Source organism: Moschus berezovskii, chromosome 4, assembly GCF_049115385.1.
Source record: "Moschus berezovskii isolate FMDL1 chromosome 4, NW_MosBer_1.0, whole genome shotgun sequence".
NCBI lineage: Eukaryota > Metazoa > Chordata > Mammalia > Artiodactyla > Moschidae > Moschus > Moschus berezovskii.
Window position 1 is genome coordinate 97,043,476 of NC_142463.1, and position 26,736 is coordinate 97,070,211.

The window sequence follows — 26,736 nt, forward strand, 5'->3', positions numbered from 1 at the left end:
TCAAAGGCTTTGGCATAGTCAATAAAGTAGAAATTGAAATGTGTGCTTATTAGCAAATGCCTGTACTTTTCTGTGGCTGTCTTACCTCTTTTATCTAACCTGTGGTCTCCTGGTACCCCACCTGTAGTTACTTAGTTCCTCTGCTGTGCTCTACCTGTTTTGTGCTTATTTTGTTTACGTATTTATTAGATTGTGAACTCCTTTGGGCAAATAATTTGTCTTCTTTTTGTTATGTTCCCTGCACCTAGCTCAATGCTCCTCACATTTGGTAAATATTTGTTGATTATCAGTGAGTTAAGCTGAAGTTAATTCAATGAACAATGACTTTCATCTGTGGGTTGTGGCTCAGATGCTCTGTTGTGTCCTTCTGTATGACCCCATGGACTGTAGCCAGCCAGGCTCCTCCATCCATGAGATTTTCCCGGCAAGAATACTGGAGTGCATTGCCATTTCTTCCTCTAGGAGATCTTCCTGATCCAGGAGTCGAACTCTTGTCTCTTATGTCTCCTACATTGGGAGGCGGATTCTTTACCACTTGTACTAGCTGGGAAGCCCATTTAACCTGTAATTACCATTAATTTAAACTAAAATCCCCTAAAACCCAAGTTAGATTTATCTAGAGCAGCTCTCTATGTAAATAAAACCTTTTAATACCCACATAAATGACCTGTATATAACTAAAATTAAGGTAAAGACAGTTTGTGTTGATGATTCATGAACTTCTGTATTAAAATGCTAACACTAGGGAAGTTGGTATTTTGTGGGAGCCACATGATAAAGTAATTGATTTGGTATAGAAACTTGAGGGTCGGTAAGTTTCACCATGCTTTGCTTTGAATTGCTTTCATCCTCTTTCAGGTGGCTAACAGTTACTCATATTGAGAAACAGTTGGACTTTTCCATTAATTTGTTTTCTTAAGAATGGGATTCACTCTTACAGAATTTGTGAGCCCAAATGTGAGCGAACTTGTCTTATTTGGTTCTTACCTATAAATCTGTATACCTGAAGAACACATGGTTTCTCTTAAAAGAGTAACATTCAGAAAGTTCTTTGTCATTTATATGACACTGTTTTCTGTTCAAATAGGATATATTAATTTGCTTTTGTAGATCGTCTTAGATTGTATTTGTGAGCAACTCTCTTAAAATTAGTTGGCACCTCTTGGTTACTTTGAGTTTAAAGAGTTCTTCATGATGTTGAAGGAAGGTCTTTCTCTTTGGAAGGTCTTAACACCTTTAGGCACGTGCCACTGACCTCTGTAGAAAACCGTTAATTTCAGTGTTTTCTGTACTAGTTTCTGACCCTGCTGTGGTTGTTTCCTAAAACATTTTAGCCTGTGCTTGTACATAACTAGCTATTTGCATAACAGCTTCAGCTGTTTTTGTTGTGCTTGCCTGGATCCTCTGAAATATTTTTGAGTATTATTAAAATATATGGTGTTTGAAAATGTTGCTTAGTATCTAACTTTGTTACTAAAAACAAGGGCCAGTATATATTTTGTCTTTTATCTTTTAAAAGATTGAATTGTATTGTTGATTTACTCAGCGATTAATTGGTTCATAAGGGCTTTGGTGAGTTTTCATAAAATTTGGAAATTAGTTAGGGTCAATTTAGTAAAATTCCCTTATAAATGGTTTGAGGGTAGTTATATGCCAAAGTTTTTAAGGGCTCTCTTGTTACTTAAATTTAAGTCAGAAGAACAGAGCATGGAATACTTAGCAGTGAAATAATGGATATGAATGAAAGCTGATGTAAATAATGCTACTATTAGTATTGGGAAAGAATGTATCAGCAGAAGTTTAAATGCTTGTTGTCTAGAAAGATGAGATCCATTGAATAGGAAGAGAAGGAAATTACTGAGTACCTTCTGTCTGTTAGGTTCTTGTCCTTCCTTGTTGCATTTTTATTTATAATAACTTGTAGATTCTTTGGATTTTATATAGACATTTTGGGGGAAGTTTAATTTTTTTCTTATATTTCCATCTTATTTTCATTTTATTTTACTTGCTGGCTAGTGTGAGTGTGCTTAATCACTCAGTCGTGTCTGACTCTTTGTGACCCCATGGACTGTAGCCCACCAGGCTCTTCTGTCCATGGGAATTCTCTAGGCAAGAATACTGGAGTGGGTTACAGTGCCCTCCTCCAGGGGATCTTCTCAACTTATGGATCGAACCCAGGTCTCCTGCGTTGCAGGCGGATTCTTTACTGTCTGAGCCACCAGGGAAGCCCAAAGCTAGAAAAAGAAAGTGAAGTCCCTCAGTCATGTCCAACTCTTTGCGACCCCATGGACTGTAGCCTACTAGGCTTCTCCATCCATGGAATTCTCCAGGCAAGAATACTGGAGTGGGTTGCCATTTCCTTTTCCAGGGGATCTTCCCGACCCAGGGATCAAACTTGGGTCTCCCGCATTGCAGGCAATTGGTTTACCCTCTGAGCCACCAAGAAAACTAGATGTGCAATCAAATAGAAGTGTGATAGTGAGCACCCTTATTTGTTTCTCTCATTTTGAAGGGAATGCTTCTTAAGTTTCACTGTGAAGAATGATATTTGTTGGAGATATTGGGAGATACCTTTTATGAAATTGAAGTTCTCTTTTCTTCCTTTACTGTAAAGTTTGGAGGATGGGTGTTTAATTTTGTCAGTTTTCTATTTCTTTATACAAGTTCTCTTTAATAGTAAATTACATGGATAGAATTATCTGTTATTAAACTATTCTCACTTTTCAGGTAAGTCCAATTAGTTATGAATTTTTCTCTATTTTTAAAATTAAAAAAATTTTCAATTTATTTATTTTAGTCTTGGCTGTACTGAGTCTTCGTTGATTTGCATGGGCTTTCTCTATTTGCAGCAAATAGGGGCTTCTCTTTGTTGCAGTGCATGGACATCTCATTATGGTTGCTTCTCTTGTGTAGCACAGGCTCTGGGTGCATGGGCTTCAGTAGTCGCAGCATATGAGTTCAGTAGTTGTGGCTTGAGAGCCCTAGAGTTCATGGGCTTCAGTAGCTGTGGCATACAGGCTTAGTAGCTCCGCGGCATGTGGAATCTTCCTGGAAGAGGGATTGAACCCGTGTACCCTACATTAGCATGTGGATTCTTTTATCCACTATACCAACTATTTTTCAAAATGTTGCTAACTTTGCTAATATTAAAAACACTCCGTGTTCATGAATGAGCTTAGCCTCTGATTGTCCTTTTACCATGGTAATCCTTCAGTTCTGTTTTGGATATGTTAAATCAGAGGTATTTGGCAGGTGTCTTATATAATGTTAGAAATTTGGATCTAGAGTACTTAGTAATGTGGAAAAAGCTGATCATATATGTTGCTGCTTAGTTGCTAAGTCATGTCCCACTCTTTTGTGACCCCATGGACTGTAGCCCACCAGGCTCCTCTGTCCTTGGAATTTTCTGGGCAAGAATACTGGCGTGGGTTGCCATTTCCTTCTCCAGAGGTCAAACCTGCATCTCCTGCATTGGTAGGCAGATGCCTTACCATTGAGCCACCAGGGAAGCCCCAACCATATATATTTTGATATAGTAGTTGAAGAAATACAGATGGATAATGTTGAATAGAAAGAGTAGAGTAATAACTAAGTGAAAACGGAATACAACATTTTGGGGTAAAGCCATGGATAAAGAAGGCGTTTAAAGGAAGGAAAAACTTAGCTATCAGTTTTTAACTTTGGTGGCTAGAAGGATGATGTGAGATTAGGGAAAGTGGAAATAGCAAGTGTAGTGCACTTTGAGAAAGTATAGTGGTAAAAGGAAGGAGGTGGGGACACCAGTGAAGGTAGAGGTGGAGGCAGTTTTGAGGGAAGTTTTTATTTAATTTTTTAAGGTGGATAAGACTTAATGTTTGTAGGCAAAGAGTAAAACTGTAGTAAAGAGGGATGGAATGAATATAAAAGGAAAATGTATAGCCACTAAATCTTTGCCGAACAAGATTTCAATGTAATTTTATCTGTTCTTCTGTAATCTAGGGTTGTATTTGTCCTTCGGAATATTTCCAAACATGATTTATTTAAACACTCTGATTGGAGAAGGAAACCAATTATTTGGTTTTAGTGAGTTTTGTGAGTCACAAAACTTGGTTAGTTAGTTTATTTGTGGCAAGTCAGCCCTCAGATACTAATGAGTATCTCAGAAAGAGAACCTCTAGGACCGAGAGTGGCTCAACAAAAACTAGGTTATTTACCAGCCATAAGAATCATAAAATAACAGTGGCTTAAGCAAGACAGAAGTCTGTTTCCAATCTATAGGATAGTTTCAATAAGGGAGGCTGAAAAATAGAATTTTTATTTTGCAAGAGAGTATGCTTAGCTATGGGACTTCCCTGTAGCTCAGACAGTAAAGAATCTGCCTGCAGTGCAAGAGACCTGGGTTTGATCCCTTGTTCCAGAAGATCCTCTGGAGGGGGAAATGGCAACGCTCTCTAGTATTCTTGCCTGTGGAATCTCGTGGACAGAGGAACTTCGCAGGCTGTAGTTTGTGGGGTTGCAAAGAGTAGGACACCATTGAGCGACTAACACTACTACTCTGTTTAGCTATGGACTGCACTTCATGGGGTTGCAAAGAGTCAGATAAGACTTAGCGATTGAAAAATAACAACAGCAACTGCTTAGCTAAAAACTGACAGCTCTAGGACTTAGGAAGAAGGGACCAAAATACTTGAGAGACAAGTATCAGTGTTTACATAATAAGAGACAATCTCTGAAATTCATGTTTTGTGTGAAATGCAGTGTTTCTGTATTTAAGAAGTTAAAATGCATGTGTTTGTACTTAGGCCCTCTGCTTACAAGCTCTGTGACCCTGAACAGTTCAGTTTAGTTTAGTTGCTCAGTTGTGTCCAACTCTTTGCGACCCCATGAACTGCAGCACGCCAGGTCTCCCTGTCCATCACCTACTCTGGAGTTTACCCAAACTCATGTCCATTGAGTTGGTGATGCCATCCAGCCATCTCATCCTCTGTCGTCCCCTTCTCCTCCTGCCCCCAAACCCTCCCAGCATCAGTGTCTTTTCCAGTGAGTCAGCTCTTCACACGAGGTGGCCAAAGTATTGGAGTTTCAGCTTCAACATCAGTCCTTCCAATGATCACCCAGGACTGCTCTCCTTTAGGATGGACCGGTTGGATCTCCTTGCAGTCCAAGGGACTCTCAAGAGACTTCACCAGCACCACAGTTCACAAGCATCAATACTTCTGCGCTCAGCTTTCTTTATAGTCCAATTCTCACATCCATACATACCCTAAACAGTTTCCTTTTTATCTTTGTGCCTTCAGTTCAGTTCAGTTCAGTCGCTCAGTCGTGTCCGACTCTCCACGACCCCATGAATCACAGCACACCAGGCCTCCCTGTCCATCACCAACTCCCGGAGTTCACTCAGACTCACCTCCATCAAGTCAGTGATGCCATCCAGCCATCTCATTCTCTGTCGTCCCCTTCTCCTCCTGCCCCCAATCCCTCCGAGCATCAGAGTCTTTTCCAGTGAGTCAACTCTTCACATGAGGTGGCCAAAGTGTTGGAGCTTCAGCTTTAGCATCAGTCCTTCCAGTGAACACCCAGGACTGCTCTCCTTTAGAATGAACTGTTTGGATCTCCTTGCAGTCCAAGTAATAAGATGGAGAAGAGTGTTAAGTATAGGGTGCCTCATAAATTGATGTGAGGGCTAAATAAGGTAATCTTGTATTTGATTAAGTCAGTGCCTGGTACATCTAGCCAACAACAATTATTAGTTTTGTTGTCTTTTGCCTTTGATTTTCAAGGACAAGAGTGTCTGGATAAACAAAACAAAATGAGATAATAACTTACAAAAAATGCAAACCTAATATTGTTTATGGGATATTAAAAATGATTTAACTCTTACACATAGGATATAATTGAAAAAGTAATTTCAAATTTCATGCAAACTTGCAGATATAAGATTAGATATTTTTTGGAATTTTTTTTGAAAATTAGATATTTGGAAAAAATTAGAAATTTTTTGGAAGTGGTTAGCCATTCTGCAAAGCTTGAGGGCACAGTCCTGCACAATACCACCCTTACTTCTGACACCACCTGAAATTTCAGGGGACTCCAAAGCCACCCTCAGGTTTGATAATTTGATAGGACTTGCAAAACTCACTAAAAGTTATCCACTCATGAAAGGATTACAGATTATAGTGAAGGGATGGAGTTTAAAATCAGCCAAGGGAAAGAAGCACATAGCATATATTCCAGGAAGGTTCCAGATGTAGAGCTTCTAGTGTCCTCTTCTTATAAAGTCAGGACATTACTCTTCCGGTATATCAAGTTGTGACAGTGTGTATTGTCACCCAGGTAAGCTCATGTGAGCTTTGGTGTCCAGAGTTTTTGAGGAATGAGTAACTGATTGCCTCCATGAATGAGCAGCTTAGTCTCCATGTTGACTGATACTTTATGACCCAGAACCTCACCCTAAGTTGTTTTGTTGGATTTTTTTTTAGTATGGCCAGCCCCCACCGTGGTACTGTTGGATGTGGCCAACCCCACCCTAAAAGCTGGTGTGGCCAGCACCCACCATAAATAAACAAGGGCACATCTATGAAGTAGACAAATTACTTCCCATAAGGTGACAACAAGGCCAGACTTGTCTTTGGACAATGCAGAATTCTTTACTACTCGGAAGGATACAAGGCACTGATGAAAAGCAAGAGACAAATGGAAGTTCACCATGATTATCTGTTGAAGATATCAAAGTTAACAAAAAAAATCTTAAAAAGATGTAAGTAAAAGAAAGGTCATTCAGGTGAATAAACATTTAGAAATTTGACCCAACTGATGGAATTTAAAATCTAGAAATTTGGGCACTAAAGCAAAATTTGAGGAGCCTCTTGAAAATGAGATTGAAATGAGGACAGAATAGCTCAAGATGGAGGAGTAAAAGGACATGCTCTGACTCCTTCTTACAAGAACACTGGAATCAACTAATCAACAACTAACTAATGAATAGTCATCAACAAAGTAAACTCTGGAACCTGCGGAAAAAATACCCTACACCCAAAGTCAAGGGGAATCACAGTACGATGGTTGGAGGGGCATAACTGTGATAAAATCAAATCTCATACCCAGTGGATGAGCAAACTACAAACTGGAGAACAGTTGCAGCGCAGAAGTTCTCCTACTGGAATAAAAGTTCTGATTCCTATGCCAGGCTGCCCAGCCTGGAGGTGTCTGACAACAGGAGGAAGACTCCCCAGAGAATCTGGCTTTGAAGTTTAATTGCAAGACTTCCTCAGGACGGGGGGTGGGAGGAGGGAGACAGAAACTCTGCTCTTGGAGGGCACACACAAAGTCGTGTGTGCACCAGGACCCAGGGGAAAAAAGCTGTGACTCCATAAAAGACTGAGCCAGACCTACCTGCTAGTATTGGGGGGGGGCGGTCTCCTCAGAGGTGAGGGGTATCTGGTGGCTCATTGCTGGGACAAATACATTGGCAGCAACAGTTCTGGGAATTATTCATGTGACCCCTCTAGAGGCCACCATTAGCCTCACCAAACAGCCTGTAGGCTCCAGTGCTGGGACACCTCAGGACAAACAGTGAACAGGGAGGGAACACTGCCCCATCTTTCAACAGATAAACACATTAAAGTTTTACTTAGCACAGACATGCCCACCAGAGGGATAGGACCAAACTCTAGGGTACCACCAGTCCCACCCATTAGGAAACTTGTACAAGCCTACTGGATAGCCTCATCTACCAGAGGGCAAACAGTAGAAGCAAGGAGAAGTACAGTCTTATAGCTTGTGAAACAAAAACCACAATTGCAGAAACTTAAGACAAAATGTAATGGTAGGGGATTATGTCCCAGTTGAAGGAATAAGATAATAGCCCAGAAAAACTACCAAGTGAAGTAGAGATAGACAATCTTTCAGAAAAAGAGTTCAGAATAATGATAAGGAAGGGAAGACGATCCAGAGTCTTGGACAAAGAATGGAGTCAAGGATTGAGAAGATGCAAAAAATGTTTAACAAAGACCTAGAAGAACTAAGAAAAGGTGAGTTTTCGTTCCAACCCCAAAGAAAGGCTGTGCCAAAGAATGTTCAAACTACAGCACAATTGTACTCATCTCACATGCTAGAAAAGTAATGGTCAAAATTCTCCAAGCCGGGCCCAAAGTATGTGAACTGTGAACTTCCAGATGTTCAAGCTGGATTTAGAAAAGACAGAGGAACCAGGGATCAAATTGCCAACATCCATTGGATCATTGAAAAAGGACAAGGGTTCCAGAAAAACATCTGCTGCTGCTTTATTGACTACACCAAAGCGTTTGACTGTGTGGATCACAACAAACTGTGGAAAATTCTGAAAGAGGTGGGAATACCAGACCACCTGACTTGCCTCCTGAGAAATCTGTATGCAGTTCAAGAAGCAACAGTTAGAACTGGACACGGAACAGCAGATTGGCTACAAATTGGGAAAAGAATATTGTCACTCTGCTTATTCAATTTATATGCAGAGTACATCATGTGAAATGCTGGGCTGGATGAAGCACAAGCTGGAATGAAGATTGCCAGGGGAAATATCAATAACCTCAGGTATGCAGATGACATTACCCTTTGGCAAAAAGAAAAGAAGAACTAAAGAGCCTCTTGATGAAAGTTAAAGAGGAAAGTGAAAAAGCTGGCTTAAAACTCAACAGTTACAAAATGAAGATCATGGCATCTGGTCACATCACTTCATGGCAAATAGGTAGGGAGACAGTGGAAACACTGACAGACTTAGTATTATTTTGGGCTCCAGAATCACTGCAGATGATGACTGTAGTCACGAAATTAAAAGACACTTGCTCCTTAGAAGAAAATCTATGACCAACCTAGACAGCATATTAAAAGGCAGAGATGTTACTTGGCCAACAAAAGTCCATCTAGTCAAAGCTATGGTTTTTCCAGTAGTCATGTATGGATGTGAGAGTTGGACTATAAAGAAAGCTGAGCACCGAAGAATTGATGCTCTTGAACTGTGGTGTTGGAGAAGACTCTTGAGAGTCCCTTGGACTGCAAGGAGAGCAAACCATTTAGTCCTCAAGGAAATCAGTTCTGAATATTCATTTGAGGGACTGATGCTGAAGCTGAAACTCCAATACTTTGGTCACCTGATCTGAATTGACTAATTTGACAAGACCCTGATGCTGGGAAAGATTAAAGGCAGGAAGAGAAGGGGATGACAGAGGATGAGACGGTTCGATGGTATCATTGACTTGATGGACATGCGTTTGAGCAAGCTTTGGGAGTTGGTGATGGACAGGGAAGCCAGGTGTGCTGCAGTCTTTGGGGTCACAAAGTCGGACATGACTTAATGACTGAACTGAAGAGGAACTAAAGAATGAACAGAGAAACAGTACAGTAACTGAAGTGAAAAATGTACTAGAAGGAATCAACAGTAGAATAACTGAAGCAGAAGAACAGATAATTGACCTGGAAGACAGAATGTTGGAAATCACTGATGAGGAACAGAATAACAAAAAGAAAGAATGAAAATAAATGAAGACAGTATACGTGACCTCTGGGACAACATTAAATGTACACCATTTGCATTATAGGAGTCCCAGAAGGAGAGGAGAGAAAGGATCTGAGAAAATATTTGAAGAGAAAAAAAGCTGAAAATTCACTTCCCTAACAAGGTCTTCCCTGGTAGCTCAGCTGGTAAATAATCCACCTGCAATGCAGGAGACCCTGGTTCAATTCCCAGGTTAGGAAGATCCCCTGGAGGAGATAGGCTAACCACTCCAGTATTCTTGGGCTTCTCTGGTGGCTCAGATGGTAAAGAATTCACCCGCAATGTGGGAGACTTGATTTATCCCTGGGTTGGGAAGACCCCCTGGGGGAGGGCGTGGCAACCCACTTCAGTATTCTTGACTATAGAATCCTCATGGATAGAGGAGCCTGGTGGGCTATAGTCCATGGGGTTGTGAAGAGTCGTACATGATTGAGTGACTAAGCACAGCACAACGTTTCAAAGGAAACAACCACCAAAGTTCAGAAGGTGCAGAGAGTCCCATGTAGGATAAACCCAAGGAGGAACATGCCGAGACACATAGTAATCACACTGACAAAAATTAAAGACAGATTTAAAATAATAAAAGCAAGGAAGGAAAAACAGCAACATACAAAGGAACTCCCATAAGTTATCAGTTGATTTCTCTGCTGAAACTCTGCAGGCCAGAAGGAAGTGGCTCAATGTATTTAAATGATGAAAATGAAGATCCTACAATCAAGAATACTCTACCCAGTAAAGCTCTCATCCAGATTTGATATAGAAATCAAAAACTTTCAGACAACAGGAAATGAGGTAGCTTACCACCAAAAAGTCACCTTTGCTGCAAATACTAAAGGAACTCTTTAGCAGGAAAGAGACCAGCGACTTAAAACAGCCTCGTGCCACATATATAGATTGCTATAGCAAAACCTCACATAAACAGCAAACCCAAAAACTATATACACGCAAAAACAGAGATGAAAAGATTTGGTGTAATCAATGGCTTACAGTTGTATAGAAAATTACAATTTACTAAGTCCTTATACTCACCTTGGATATCACTAGCCAAGTGTTCAGTCACTCTTTGTCTGACTCTTTGCAAACCCCATGAACTGCAGCACGCCAGGCCTCCCTGTCCATCACCAACTCCCGGAGTCTACCCAAACTCATGTCTGTTGGTGATGCCATCCAGCCATCTCATCCTCTGTTGTCCCCTTCTCCTGCCCTCAGTCTTTCCCAGCATCAGGGTCTTTTCAAAAGAGTCAGCTCTTTGCATGAGGTGACCAAAGTATTGGAGTTTCAGCTTTAACATCAGTCCTTCCCATCAACACCCTTTAGGATAGACTGGTTGGATCTCCTTGCAGTGCAAGGGACTCTCAAGAGTCTTCTCCAACACCACAATTCAAAAGCATCAATTCTTCTGCACTCAGCTTTCTTGATAGTCCAACTCTCACATCCATACATGACCACTGGAAAAACCATAGCCTTGACTAGAAGGACCTTTGTTGACAAAGTAATGTCTCTGCTTTTTAATATGCTGTCTAGGTTGGTCATAACTTTCCTTCCAAGGAGGAAACATCTTTTAATTTCATGGCTGCAGTCACCATCTGCTGTTATTTTGGAGCCCAAAGAAATAAAGTCAGCCACTGTTTCCACTGTTTTCCCATCTATTTCCCATGAAGTGTTGGGACCAGATTCCATGATCTTAGTTTTCTGAATGTTGAGCTTTAAGCCAACTTTTTCACTCTCCTCTTTGACTTTCATTAAGAGACTCTTTAGTTCTTCTTCACTTTCTGCAAAGTGTATTAGGATAGTATTACCTGTCTTGCTATCTTTATTGAGGAAAGTACTGGTCTTGGAGGTTTTTGGGTGATGTGTGTTAGGTTACACTGTGAGTTGAGGACAGAGATGGAACCAGAATCGTTATCTCCTGACTTTTTGCTTAAGTACTTTTACTGCAAGTACCTTTTTTCCAACTGCAAAATGATTCTTCTTGGATCTGTTCTCTAGGCCTAGCCACAATGTTTTCAGTTGGTAAGGAGGGGGAGAGGGATTGAAGGGCAGTTTGGTGGTGCCTGCATATTTACCATAGTTATCTTATCTTTGGAGAAGAGAATGGCAACTCACTCCAGGATTCCTGCCTGGGAAATCCCATGGACAGAGGAACCTGGTGGGCTACAGTCCATGGGGTCCCAAGAGTCGGACAGACTGGAGCGACTCTCACTATCAAATAGGAAAAGGAGTATGTCAAGGTTGTATATTGTCACCCTACTTATTTAACTTATATGCAGAGTACATCATGAGGAACGCTGGGCTGGAAGAAACACAAGCTGGAATCAAGATTGCTGGGAGAAATATCAATAACCTCAGATATTCAGATGACACCACCCTTATGGCAGAAAGTGAAGAGGAACTCAAAAGCCTCTTGATGGAAGTGAAAGAGGAGAGTGAAAAGGTTGGCTTGAAGCTCAACATTCAGAAAACGAAGATCATGGCATCTGGTCCCATCACTTCATGGGAAATAGACGGGGAAACAGTGGAAACAGTGTCAGACTTTGTTTTTTTGGGCTCCAAAATCACTGCAGATGCTGATTGCAGCCATGAAATTAAAAGACGCTTACTCCTTGGAAGGAAAGTTATGACCAACCTAGATAGCATATTAAAAAGCAGAGACATTACTTTGCCAACCAAGATCCATCTAGTCATGGCTATGGTTTTTCCAGTGGTCATGTATGGATGTGAGAGTTGGACTGTGAAGAAAGCTGATGGCCGAAGAATTGATGCTTTTGAATTGTGGTGTTGGAGAAGACTCTTGAGAGTCCCTTGGACTGCAAGGAGATCCAACCAGTCCATTCTAAAGGAGATCAGTCCTGGGTGTTCATTGGAAGGACTGATGCTAAAGCTGAAACTCCATTACTTTGGCCACCTCATGTGACGAGTTGACTCACTGGAAAAGAGTCTGATGCTGGGAGGGATTGGGGGTGGGAGGAGACGGGGACGACAGAGAATGAGATGGCTGGATGGCATCACCGACTCTGTGGACATGAGTTTGAGTGAACTCCGGGAGTTGGTGATGGACAGGGAGGCCTGGAGTGCTGTGATTCATGGGGTCACAAAGAGTCGGACAGGACTGAGTGACTGAACTGAACTGAATCACTATCTTATCTAAGATTTCATTCAGTGCTTATCTGCTGCTGATGCCCTCATCTGCCTGAGTCTCCTGAACAGATCAGCCCAGAATTACCCTTGGATTCATACTGGGGCCAGCCTTGTTTCTTCTCTGCCATACTTTTCCTATATCTAGTCTGTCTGCAGATGGATTTTTTTCTTGCTACCCAAACGACCTTGTTTGTTCCCAATTGTATGGCTCTGCTGTGATTCCTCCTTTTTTTCTGTTTTTCTCATTAGCCCCTTTTCATAGTGAGTTATCCAATTTTATTTTTCTCTAAATGTTTAACATTTTATTTTTAATATTAGGCTGTGAATTGTCTTTTTTTTTCCCTCTCGATATATAGTTCTGTGGTTTTCAACACATGTTCATATATGTGTAAGCACAGAAATTAGGGTATGTAATAGTGCTGCAATCCAGAAAAACTGTCCTGTATTATTCCTTTATAGTTAACCTCTCCCCTCTCCATAACTCCTGTCATCCACTGATATATATAAATGTATATATTCATTATTCCTGTTTTTGTCTTTTTGAGAATGTCATGTAAAAGGAATCATATAGAATGTAACTTTTGACACTAGCTTCTTTCACTCACATACTACCTTTGAAATTCATTCAAGTTGTATGTTTGAAAACTTTATTTTTTTTATTGCTGAGTAGTGTTCCCAGTGTGACTATACCACAGTATAAACAGTGGTTTGTTTAACCATTTACTTTTTGAAAGACATGAGAGTTATTTCCAGTTTTTACCTGTTACAAATAAAGCTGCTATTATCATTTGTGTATAGGATTCTATCCTCCCCCCAGTTTTTGAAATTGTGGTAAAATATGCATAACATAGGAGCTTCACAGGTGGCATTAATGGCAAAGAACCCCCTTGCCAATGCAGGAGACATAAGAGATGCAGGTTCAATCCTGGGTTGGGAAGATCCCCTGGAGGAGGGCATGGCAACCCAGTCCAGTATTCTTGCCTGGAGAATCTCATGGATAGAGGAACCTGATGGGCTACAATCCATGGGGTTGCAAGGAATCAGACACAACCGAAGTGACTTGGCGCTGACACACATGTGCGTAACATAAAGTTTACAATCTTAACTATTTTCACATGTACAATGCATTGGTATTAAATACATTCATATTACTGTGCAACCATTGCCACCATCCATCTCCAGAAATCTTTTCATCTTGCAGAACTGAAACTGCTTATCAATTAAGCAATAACTTCCCATTTTTTCCTTTCCCCAAGCCTCTCCTAACCATCATTCTGCTGTTTTTCTGATTTTAACCTACCCTAAGACTCTCACCTAAATGGAATTAAATAATATTTTTCTTTTTGTGACTGGCTTGTGTATAGGTTTTTATATGAACATAAGCCTTAATTTCTCTGGGTTAAATGTTCAGGGAATTGCAGGATTCTGGAGAAGGCAATGGCAACCCACTCCAGTACTCTTGCCTGGCAAATCCCATGGATGGAGGAGCCTGGTAGGCTGCAGTTCATGGGGTCTCTAGGAGTCGGACACGACTGAGTGACTTCACTTTAACGCATTGGAGAAGGAAATGGCAACCCACTCCAGTGTTATTGCCTGGAGAATCCCAGGGATGGGGGAACCTGGTGGGCTGCCATCTATGGGGTCACACAGAGTTGGACACAACTGAAGCGACTTAGCAGCAGCAGCAAAGCAAATTTTAAGTGATCATGTCCACATTAGTTTGTCCATTGTGTTATAAGGTCTATGGAATTTCCAAAATGTAAAAATTTCAGAAGCATTTGGGGCTTCCCTGGTGGCTCACTGGTAAAGAATCCACCTGCCGATTCAGGAGATGTGGGTTTGATCCCTGGGTTGGGAAGATCACTTGGAGGAGGAAATGACAGCCCAGTCCAGTATTCTTGCCTGGAGAATTCCATGGACAGAGGAGCCTGGTGGACTACATGGGGTCACAAAGAGTTGAACATGACTTAGTGACTAAACAACAACAACATAATGTGTATTTAACAAATAAAAAATTTACAACCCTCTTATTATCTTTTTTCCTTATCTCTCTTTGACCCTATGTTTATATCTCCTTATCTCTTTTTCACATCAGTTTATGAAGAGATCTTCTGTATTTAATTTTTTTAAAAAATTGAAGTAATGTTGATTTACAGTGTTTTGTTAATTTCCAGTGTACAGCAAAGTGATTCAGTTATACGCCTGTATCTTTTCATATTCTTTTCCACTATGGTTTATTATAGGGTGTTGAATATTGGGGGATCTGGTGTGCTGCAGTCCTTTGGGTTGCGAAGAATCAGATACCACCTGGTGACTGAACAGCAGCAACAATTGAATATAATTCTCTGTACTATACAATCGGCCCTTGTTGTTTATTATATGGTCCCCTCTGATACTTAATTCTGTTTTTTCAGTTACAAATAATCTCGCCTCGGATAAACCTAATTGGCTGTGATACTATTATTGTGCAAAGCTTAATTCTTTATTTTCTCTTCCCCCATATAGTTTTTTACTGGTCTTTTTTTTTTTTTTTTCCAGTGTGTCTAATAGGTTATTGATTGCTACTTTCTCTGTTTTCACTTGGCTCTTAAATTGTAACTTACTAGGTTCCCTCTTTCTGCATAGAAAGTGTTTGCTGCTCAGCATCTGGGGCTTATTTTCTTTCTCATACAAAGATATAGTTTATCCTATTCTTGGGGCTTCCCTCATAGCTCAGTTGGTAAAGCATCTGCCTGCAATGCAGGAGACCCCCGTTTGATTCCTGGGTCAGGAAGATTCGCTGGAGAAAGCATAGGCTATCCACTCCAGTATTCTTGGGCTTCCCTGTGGCTCAGCTGGTAAAGAATCTGCCTGCAGTGCAGGAGACCTGGGTTCAGTGCAGGAGACCTGGGTTTGATCCCTGAGTTGGGAAGATCCCCTGGAGAAGGGAAAGGCTACCCACTCCAGTTTTCTGGCTTGAAGTATTCCATGGACTGTGTAGTTCTGCTGCTGCTGCTAAGTCGCTTCAGTCATGTCTGACTCTGTGTGACCTCATAGACGGCAGCCCACCAGGCTCCTCTGTCCCTGGGATTCTCCAGTTAAGAATACTGGAGTGGGTTGCCGTTTTCTTCTCCAATGCATGCATGCATGCTGAGTCACTTCAGTCGTGTCCCACTCTGTGTGGCCCCATTGACTAGCCCACCAGGCTCCTCTGTCCACGGGATTCTCTAGGCAAGAATACTGGAATGGGTTGCCATTTCCTTCTCCAGCTGTGTAGTTCATGGGGTCTCAGAGAGTCAGATACGACTGAGCGACTTTCCCTTTCACTTGTGTAGATAGATCCAAGTCTCTCATGGGTGGTTCGTTCTTTTCAATGGCAGGAGTAGAAAACAACTATCAAGGTTTAGTGAAGGAAGCTTTAAGTTTTGTATTTATTTTTCTCCTCTTCTTACAGGGAAGAAGAAGAACGTTTGAGAAATAAAATTCGAGCTGATCACGAGAAGGCTCTAGAAGAAGCAAAAGAAAAATTAAAAAAGTCAAGAGAGGAAATCCGAGCAGAAATACAGACAGAGAAAAATAAGGTAGTCCAAGAAATGAAGATAAGAGAGAAAAAGCCACTGCCAGCAGTTCCTATACCAAACCTTATAGGAACACATGGTGGAGACCCAGAAGATAATGACCTAAGAGAGAAAAGGGAAAAAATTAAAGAGGTAATAAGCTGAGATTTGTGATATGGGGTGGTTAGGGATATAGAAATGCATTTGACTGGGTGTAAATTTATCTATCGGTATTTATGCCATCTGTGGTACAAACTTTGTCATACTTTGATCAACTTGTTTGTTTTGAGGTCAGAATTGTAGTTCAGTTTGCAAGATGGTATCAAGTGCTGAAACTCTCTTTTAATATCAGTCATAACATAGTTATAGGACACTTAACAGTTTTTGATATGATGTTGTTTGGATAGTTATGCTGCTTATCTTGTGTTCAGAGAACTTTTGATACTCAGTATTTTATAAATAATGTAGAATAGGCCCATAGACAGTTTATCATTTAATAAGAAATTTCATAAGTATCTTTTCAAGGACCTCTGCTAGTTACTAGTTTCTGAAAAGTTAGCAAGTTTCTGAAGAGCTCGCTTTATATGTACCATCTTTCAAGGAACCCGTCGTGATACCACTTAACCGTACTGCAGTTTAAGAACACACCTTTCCAAAGAGTCTCAATGGATTAAATGGGGAAGGATTGATTTCAACATTTTTGAAATTTGTTTGGTCTCAGGAGTCTTTCATTCAGTTTTGTTAATCTAGAAGCTCTTTGGAGATAAAATACCAGAATGAGAAGAAATCTAGTGAATGGTTTAGTAGAACTTTGTTAATTAGACATCCTGCTTATGCTGGATAAAGTTTTAGTTTACTGTTATGAAGAAACAGATTTTGTAATAGCGTAAACGGTATTTCAAATTGATTGTTTATCATAACATAAGACAGTAAGTTTAGTTCAAATAGGTATCTATTAGGATATATTCTAGTAATGAATATGGAGGATTTGCAGGTATTTTAAGCATCCTTTATGAATTAGTATAAGATATGTACTCTGATTTTACCTTACTCTGGATTCTATGTTTTGTGCTCAGGCTGCTTGAGGTACTTCCTTTGGGCAGTGTTTGGGACACTTTGATAATTTTTTTTTTTTGTCAGAATTTATTGAAATACTTTCTGATGTATATAGTAATTCACATAGATAACACTGTGTGTTTCAGTTCAGTAGAGTAGCTCAGTCGTGTCCGACTCTTTGCGACCCCATGGACTGCAGCATGTCAAGCTTCCGTGAGGGACCCAATACCACCCACAGGCTCAGTGATTCACTGGGAGTACTCACAAAACTTAGGAAACTGTTATATTCATGGTTTATACATTGAAAGCATACAGATTAAAATTAATAGAAAAGGCATATAGGACAAAGTCCAGTAGAGACCAGGCAAAAGCTTCTCATTGTCCTCTCACAGTGGAGTGATATGCTGCTGCTGCTGCTAAGTTGCGTCAGTCGTGTCCGACTCTGTGCGACCCCATAGACAGCAGCCCAACAGGCTCCTCTCTCCCTGGGATTCTCCAGGCAAGAACACTGGAGTGGGTGTGGAATGATATGGACCGTGCTTAATTCTCCCGGAAATGATGTGTGGCAGCGTCTGTGATGTATTACCAAACAGAGAAGTAAACCCGAGCCTTGGTGTCCAGGTTTTTGTTTTTTTTATAATTATTTTTTATTCATTCAGTCGCTTAGTTGTATCCGACTCTTTTTGACCCCATGGATTGCAGCATGCCAGGCTTCCCTGTCCATCACCAACTCCCGAAGCTTGCTCAAGCTCATGTCCATTGAGTCGGTGATACCATCCAGCCATCTCATCTCATCCTCTGTCGTCCCATTCTCTTTCTGCCTTCAATCTTTCCCAGCATCAGGGTCTTTTCCGGTGAGTCAGTTCTTCGCATCAGGTGGCCAAAGTATTGGAGTTTCAGCTTCAGCGTCAGTCCCTCAAATACTCAGGACTGATTCCCTTGAGGACTGATTATTTGATCTCCTTGCAGTCTAAGGGACTCTCTCAAGAGTCTTCTCCAGCACCACAGTTCAAGAGCATCAATTCTTTGGCAGTCAGTTTTCTTTATATTCCAACACTCACATCCATACATGACTACTGGAATAAACAGCTTTGACTAGACGAACCTTTGTTGGTAAAGTAATGTCTCTGCTCATTAATATACAGTCTAGGTTGGTGATAGCTTTTCTTCAGGGAACAAGCGTCTTTTAATTTCATGGCTGCAGTCACCATCTGCAGTGATTCTGGTGCCCTAAAAATAAAGTCTGTCACTGTTTCCATTCTTTCCCCATCTATTTGCCATGAAGTGATGGGACCGTATGCCATGATTTTCGTTTTTTGCATGATGAGTTTTAAGCCAGCTCTTTCACTGTCTTTCACTATCATCAAGAGTCTCTTTAGTTCTTCTTTACTTTCTGCCATAAGGGTGGTGTCATCTGCATATCTGAGGTTATTGATATTTCTCCTGGTATTCTTTAACCCAGCTTGTGCTTCATCCAGCCCAGTATTTCACGTGATGTACTCTGCATATATGTTAAATAAGGAGGGTGACAGTATATAACTTTGATGTACTCCTTCCCCAATTTGGAACCAGTCTGTTGTTCCATGTCCGGTTCTAACTGTTGCTTCTTGAGCTGCATGCAAATTTCTCAGGAGGCAGGTCAGGTGGTCTGGTACTCCCATCTCTTTCAGAATTTTCCATAGTTTGTTGTGATCCACACAGTCAAAGACTTTGGCATAGTCAATAAAGCAGAAGTAGATGTTTTTCTAGAACTCTGTTGCTTTTTCTATTATCCAGTGGAAGTTGGCAATTTGATCTCTGGTTCCTCTGCATATTCTAAATCCAGCTTGAACATCTGGAAGTTCACAGTTCACATACCGTTGAAGTTTGGCTTGGAGAATTTTGAGCATGACTTTCCTAGCGTGTGGGATGAGTGCAATTGTGCTGCAGTTTGAACATTCTTTGGCATTGCTCTTCTTTGGAATTGGAATGAAAACTGACGTTTTCCAGTCCTGTGACTGCTGCTGACTTCCAAATTTGCTGGCATATTGAGTGCAGCACTTTCACAGCATCATCTTTTAGGATTTGAAATAGCTCAACTGGAATTCCATCACCTCCCCTAGCTTTGTTCATAGTGATGCTTCCTAAGACCCACTTGACTTCAGACTCCAGGATGTCTGGCTCTAGGTGAGTGATCACACCATCATGGTTATCTGGGTCATGAAGATCTTTTTTGTATAGTTCTTCTGTGTATTCTTGCCACCTCTTCTCAGTATCTTCTGCTTCTGTTAGGTCCATACCATTTCTGTCCTTTATTTGAGCCCATCTTTGCATGAAAAGTTCCATTCGTATCTCTAATTCTCTTGAAGAGATCTCTAGTCTTTCCCATTCTGTTGTTTTCCTCTATTTCTTTGCATTGATCATGGAGGAAGGCTTTCTTATCTCTCCTTGCTATTCTTTGGAACTCTGCATTCAAATGGGTATATCTTTCCTTTTCTCCTTTGCCTTTAGCTTCTCTTCTTTTCTCAGCTCTTTGTAAGGCCTCCTCAGACAAGTATTTTGCTTTTTTCCATTTCTTTTTCTTGGGGATGGTCTTAATCACTGCTTCCTGTACAAGGTCACGGACCTCTGTCCATCCTTCTTCAGGCACTCTATCAGTTCTAATCCCTTGAATCTATTTGTCACTTCTACTGTATCATCATAAGGGATTTTGTTTAGGTTATACCTGAATAATCTAGTGGTTTTTCCCTACTTTTTTCAATTTAAGTCTGAAATTTACAGTGAGGAGATCATGATCTGAGCTACAGTCACCTCCGGTCTTATTTTTGCTGACTGTATAGAGCTTCTCCATCTTCAGCTGGAAAGAATATAATTAATCTGATTTTGCATTGGCCATCTGGTGATGTCCATGTGTAGAGTAGTCTCTTGTGTTGTTGGAGGAGGATGTTTGCTATGATCAGTGCATTCTTTTGGCAAAACTCTGTTTGCCTTTGCCCTGCTTCATTTTGTACTCCAAGGCCAAATTTTCCTGTTACTCCAGGTATCTCTTGACTTCCTACTTTTGCATTCCAGTCCCGTATAATGAAAAGGACATCTTTTTTGTGTGTTAGTTCTAAAAGGTCTTGTAGGTCATCATAGAGCTGTTCTGCTTTAGCTTTCTTTGGCATTAGTGGTTGGGTTGTAGGCTTGGATTACTGTGATATTGAATGATTTGCCTTGGAAACGAACAGAGATCATTCTGTCATTTTTGAGATTGTACCCAGTAATGCATTTCAGACTCTTGACTATGAGGGCTACTCCAATTGCTTTTAAGGGATTCTTGCCCACAGTAGTAGATATAATGGTCATCTGAATTAAATTTGCCCATTCCGGTCCATTTTAGTTCACTGATTCCTAAAATGTTGATGTTCACTCTTGCCAGCTCCTGTTTGACCACTTCCAATTTACCTTGATTCATGGACCTACATTCCAGGTTTCAATGGAATATTGTTCTTTACAGCATCAGACTTTGCTCCCATCACCCGTCACATCCAGTACTGGGCATTGTTTTTGCTTTTACTCTGTCTCTTCCTTCTTTCTGGAGTTATTTCTTACTCTTTTCCAGTTGCATATTGAGCACCTATCAGCCTGGGGAGTTCATCTTTCAGCGTCATTTCTTTCTGCCTTTTCATACTGTTCATGGGGTTCTCAAGGCAAGAATACTGAAGTGGTTTTCCTTTCCCTTCTCCAGTGGACCATGTTTTGTCAAAACTCTTCACCATGACTTGTCTGTATTGGGTGGCCCTACATGGCATGGCTCATGGTTTCACTGAGTTAGACAGGGCTGTGGTCCATGTGATCAGTATGGTTAGTTTTCTGTGATTGTGGTTTTCATTCTCTCTGTCCTCTGATGGAGAAGGACTAGAGACTTATGGCAGCTTTTTGATGCGAGAGACTGACTAGGGGTAAACTGTGTCTGATTGGTGGGGCCTTGCTCAGTAAATGTTTAATCCAATTTCCTGTTGATGGCCGGGCTCTGTTCCCTCCCTGTTGTTTGGCCTGAGACGAAAGAAACTGTGGTAGAGATGATGATGGTAATGGCGGCCTCCTTCAAAAGGACTTTTGCACACGTTGTTGTACGCAATGTCTCTGACCCCACAGCAGACCACTGTTGGTCCACACCTCTGCTGGAGACTGCTGGACACTCACAGGCAAGTTTGCTCCTAGTGGAGACTCTGTTCCTTTCTTCTGGCTCCTGGTCCGCTAAAGGTTTTGTTTGTACCCTTCAAGAGTCATTTCCCCAGTCCTGCAGAAGTTCTATAATCAAATCCCACTGGCCTCCAAAGCCAAATTCCCTGGGGGTTCTCAGTCCCTTTGCCAGATCCCCAGGTTGGGAAATCTGTTGCTTGTGCTGTGCTTAGTCGCTCAGTCATGTCCGACTCTTTGTGACCCCATGGACTTAGCCCGCCAGGCTCGTTTGTCCATGAGGATTCTCTTGGTAAGAATACTGGAGTGGGTTGTCATGCCCTCCTCCAGGAGATTGTCCCAACCCAGGGATCAAACCCAGGTCTCCCTAATTGCAGACAGATTCTTTACCATCTAAGCCACCAGGAAATCCCATGTAGGCTTGCTTGGTATTAATTCTCCAGTTCCTCCAGAGATCAGGCTGATTCCATGTGGTTCAAGGTCCCCTCCACAAATCACATTATTAGCATAAACTGTCTGACATGACTCAAGGCTTTAGGTAAGCAAAAATGCTCTTGACAGGCAGAATAATAAAGGTTTAGAGGTTCTTTTCCAGGAGCCTGGCTTAGGCCAAATCTTTTCTGAGGATGTGCAGGGTTTGGACAACCCAGACCTGCTGAATGAATCCTTTAGATAACATTGTGTTATCTAGTGTTCTAGTAGATTAACATAAAACTTAAGAATCCCTGTGTAGGGTCCTGTTAAAAATTATGGTTGATGTCTTAGCAAGGAGAGAAAGTTGAGACCTAACCTGCAGGGGAAGATGCTTATAAGAGGCAAGGTAATGTGCATTACCTGCAGAATATCTGAAAGTTTCAAGAATTAAAGCATTATTTACCTCTGAAGGCAGGCGTATAAAATAGAGCTGGAAAAGCATTATTTAAAAGTTTTAAAAGGAGCTTTTAACCCCTAAATCTCCAATTCTCTAGCCTAAGCATCCTGGATACTGCCCTCTCTTTCCCAAAAGAAAACTAGAAGTTTACTTTTGGATAGATAAATTAGAGAAGATCTAGATTTGGGAAATACCAGGTATGGTATGGCTGAGGGGAAGGGGCAGAAGTTACTCTAAAAAAATGAAGAGTGTTGGAGGTGGAGAGCATTAAGTGAAAAATGGATTCTGAATATTGAGACAGCTTAATTCTGCTAGACTTTTAAAATTCTGCTAATCAAATTTATTTTTAGTAAGCAGGAAAATGAAGGATTTTTCTCTGGGGAGACCTGACTGTGACTGGCACAAGAGGAAAGAGCTACTCTGTTCTTCAGTAAAATGCCCTCTGGGTTTTACCTGACCTCCCTAAGATGAAACTCAGTCAACAACAAGTCTAGCCTGTTCATTGACAGCCTTTGATTATTTTATAAGTACTTTACTCATGTGAAGAGCGAACCAAAGAATACCTGACATGTAAAGAAAGTTTGTTACATGAGAGAAATGGAAGAAATACAGAAACAATGCAGGGACCAGAATACATATATCTAAAAAGAATCAACATCTTTAGAGTGCAAAAAAATTAAATTTATAAAATTTAGTTTATAAATTAAATTTATAAAATTTAGTTTATAAATTAAATTTATAAAATGTGAATTAGTTATTCAGAACATTTACAGAATAAGAAAGAGTTCTTGGAAAATAAAAACGGGATAGTTTAAAAAATTCAAGAGAAGAATTGGAAGATAAAATTGAGTATCTTTCTCAGAAAGACAAAAGGTTGAGAAAATAAGAAAAATGGTAAGATCAGTCTGCAACATCTAATAAATGATTGATTAATGGTTTTGAAAAGAGAACAGGTAAAATAGAGGGGAAGAATTCAAAGACACAATTCAAATGTTCCTACTGAGATTTTAGAAAAGAAAACGAAATTTTAGAAAAAGTGGCATAACAAACAGATGCTAAAAGTTTATAGAGAAAAAAAATAGTTCCACCCAAAAGATTGGGATTGTGTATAAGGGCACATTAGAGTCTTCAGCAGTAATGTTAGAGACTGAAAGAGTGTGGAGCTGTGCCTTAGAAAGAATTGTATATTCAGCCAAATTATGACTCAAATCTGAGGGAAAGATATTTTCAGACATTTTGTCAGATTGCTACTAGAAAATATGCTTCAGCATAAAAATAGGGAGATAAAGTGATTTTGAAAAAAGGTGCTCTGTCACTGGAGAGAGAAATCAAGGGGACTATCAGGATTGTGAAAACAGGAATCAGTGGGATGATGGCTGTGCTTCAGGTAGGGAGAACAGAACTCCCTTTTAGAGTAGGAGGAAAGAGAGCCTCAGAAAAGATTTATCAGAGAGTGGTCATGTATGGATGTGAGAATTGGACTGTGAAGAAAGCTGATCGCCGAAGAATTGATGCTTTTGAACTGTGGTGCTGGAGAAGACTCTTGAGAGTCCCTTGTACTGCAAGGAGATCCAACCAGTCCATTCTAAAGGAGATCAATCCTGGGTGTTCATTGGAAGGACTGATGCTAAAGCTGAAACTGCAGTACTTTGGCCACCTCATGCGACGAGTTGACTCACTGGAAAAGACTCTGATGCTGGGAAGGATTGGGGCGGGAGGAGAAGGGGACGACAGAGAATGAGATGGCTGGATGGCATCACCGAGTCTGTAGACATGAGTTTGAGTGAACTCCGGGAGTTGGTGATGGACAGGGAGGCCTGGCGTACTGTGATTCAAGGGGTCGCGGAGAGTCGGACACGACTGAGCAACTGAACTGAACTGAAAGCGAAACTGACAGTTTTCTGATGTGTTTGATTATTTTGAGACAGGATTTTAAACTCAAGTTTAATTTGGAAGTAAATTAATAATTTTTACTAAAACTGCATCAACAGTAAACCCCATCAAACTTCAGACCAGTAGTTAATAACAGGGAAAACAAAAGTTGAACAAATTAATATATCAATAGTAATATAAGAAAAAACTGTTAACTATATTGAAAGAGTGTGAGACAGGGAATATAAATGGAGAAGTATGTATAGGGGTGGGTTGATAGTTTATAAGAAAGCTAAATTAACTACAGGGGAATATAGTAAATAGCCAAAAAAAAATTTTAATCAAGAAATCGCCCTTTAAACTATACAGTGGTAAATAGAAAAACAGGTGGAAGAGTTTTATTGGCTCAGGAAAAGGGAAAGTTAGGAAAGTGGGGAATTAAATTTTTTAAAATCTATTAGATTTTTTTAAATTCAGCATTATTGAGACATATTTTATGTATGGTAAAATGTGTCTATTTTAAGAGTTCAGCTTGATGAGTTTGGACAGTTGTACACACCAGTGTAACAATTGCAGTCAGGCTGTGAATACGTCCATCATCTCAAAATAGTTTGTGTTCCTCTTCAGTCAGTTCACCCGATTCCTTTGCCCCAGGCAACTACTGATCTGCTTTTGGTCATTATAGATTAGATTTGTCTTTTATAGAGTTTCAATCAAATGGAATCATAAGGATTGATATTGTATTTTTGGGCTTTTGTTCAGCATGTTTTTGAAATTCATTCCGTGAATCTCAAATGATACAGGATTATTCCACTGTATAGATATACCATGATTTGTTTTATTCATTCACCTATTGACCATTTATTTGTTCAACATTTGGTCTAGTTTTTGGCTGTTAGGAATAAAACTGCTAAATACATTTGTATATAAGTCTTTGGGCATGTTTTAGTTTTGATATTTCAGTCTGTGATCTGTTGTGAGTTAATTTTTTTTTTTGTTTATTATGTGAAGTAGAGATTGTATTTCATTTTTCCTCATAGGGTGGATATTTTAGTGTTCTAACATTATTCTTGAAAGATTGTCCTTTTTTGATTGAATTACCTTGACGGTTTTATTCAAAATTGGTTGAGAGAATCAGGTGTTATTCTTTCTACTCAATAATCTATATGCCTGTTCTTAATGAGAATATGACATTGTGTTGATTACTATAACTTTTATAGTAAGTTTTGAAATCAGGTAAGTCCTCCAACTCTGTTCTTTTAAAAATTTGTTTTATAATTCTAAGTCCTTTGCCTTTATAGAATTAACTTTTCTGTGAAAATAAAAGGTTGCTGAAATTTTGATTGAAATTCATCTACAAATTGAATTTGTAGATGAATTGGAAAAATTGTTATCTTAACAACATTAAAGAAAAGAAAATAACATTGAGCCTTTCATTACCTGAGCGTGTTATATCAATCCACTTAGTTCAGTTCAGTTCAGTCCCTCAGTTATGTCCAACTCTTTGTGACCCCATGAACTGCAGCACACCAGTCTTCCTGTCCATCACCAACTCCTGGAACTTACTCAAACTCATGTCCATTGAGTCGGTGATGCCATCCAATTATCTCATCCTCTTTCATTCCCTTCTCCTCCTACCATCACTCTTTCCTAACATCAGGGTCTTTTCCAGTGATTCAGTTCTTCAAATCAGGTGGCCAGAGTATTGGAGTTTCAGCTTCTGCATCAGTCCTTCAAATGAATATTCAGGACTGATTTCCTTTAGGATGGACTGGTTGAATCTCCTTGCAGTCCAAGGGACTCTCAAGAGTCTTCTCCAACACCACAGTTCAAAAGCATCAATTTTTCGGTGCTCAGCTTTCTTTATAGTCCAACTCTCACATCCATACATGACTACTGGAAAAACCATAGCTTTGACTAGATGGACCTTTGTTAGCAAAGTAATGTCTCTGGCTTTTTAATATGATGTCTAGGTTGGTCATAGCTTTTCTTCCAAGGAGCAAGTATCTTTTCATGGCTGCAGTCACCATCTACTGTGTAAAAAATAAAGTTTCTCACTGTTTCCACTGTTTCCCCATCTATTTCCCATGAAATGATGGGACCGTTCCATTCCGTTCCGTCGCTCAGTCGTGTCCAACTCTGCGACCCCGTGGACTGTAGCCTACCAGGCTTCTCCGTCCATGGGATTCTCCAGGCAAGAATACTGGAGTGGGTTACCGTTTCCTTCTCCAGGGGATCTTCCCGACCCAGGGATCGAACCCGGGTCTCCCGCATTGGAGGCAGACGCTTTAACCTCTGAGCCACCAGGGAAGCCATTCGTTTTCTGAATGTTGAGTTTTAAGCCAGCTTTTTCACTCTCCTCTTTCACTTTCATCAAGAAGCTCTTTAGTTCTTCTTCACTTTCTCCCATAAGGGTGGTGTCATCTGCATATCTGAGGTTATTGATATTTCTCCTGGCAATCTTCATTCCAGTTTGTGCTTCTTCCAGCGTGGCATTTCATATGATGTACTCTGCATATAAGTTAAATAAGCAGAGTGACAATATACAGCCTTGACATGCTTTTTTTCCTATTTGGAACCAGCATCAT

At 40.4% G+C, this 26,736-nt stretch overlaps 1 protein-coding gene across 3 annotated transcripts in view; it reads left to right on the plus strand.

Moving 5' to 3' along the window:
* MAN1A2 (mannosidase alpha class 1A member 2) overlaps nt 1–26,736 on the plus strand; it is a 184,411-nt gene that overhangs the window by 20,961 nt on the left and 136,714 nt on the right. For all 3 annotated transcript variants that reach the window (XM_088835621.1, XM_088835619.1, XM_055403804.2), the window contains exon 2: nt 16,083–16,338. In XM_088835621.1, coding sequence (XP_088691747.1) covers nt 16,083–16,338 — 256 coding nt within the window. The remainder of the gene's footprint in view (nt 1–16,082; nt 16,339–26,736) is intronic.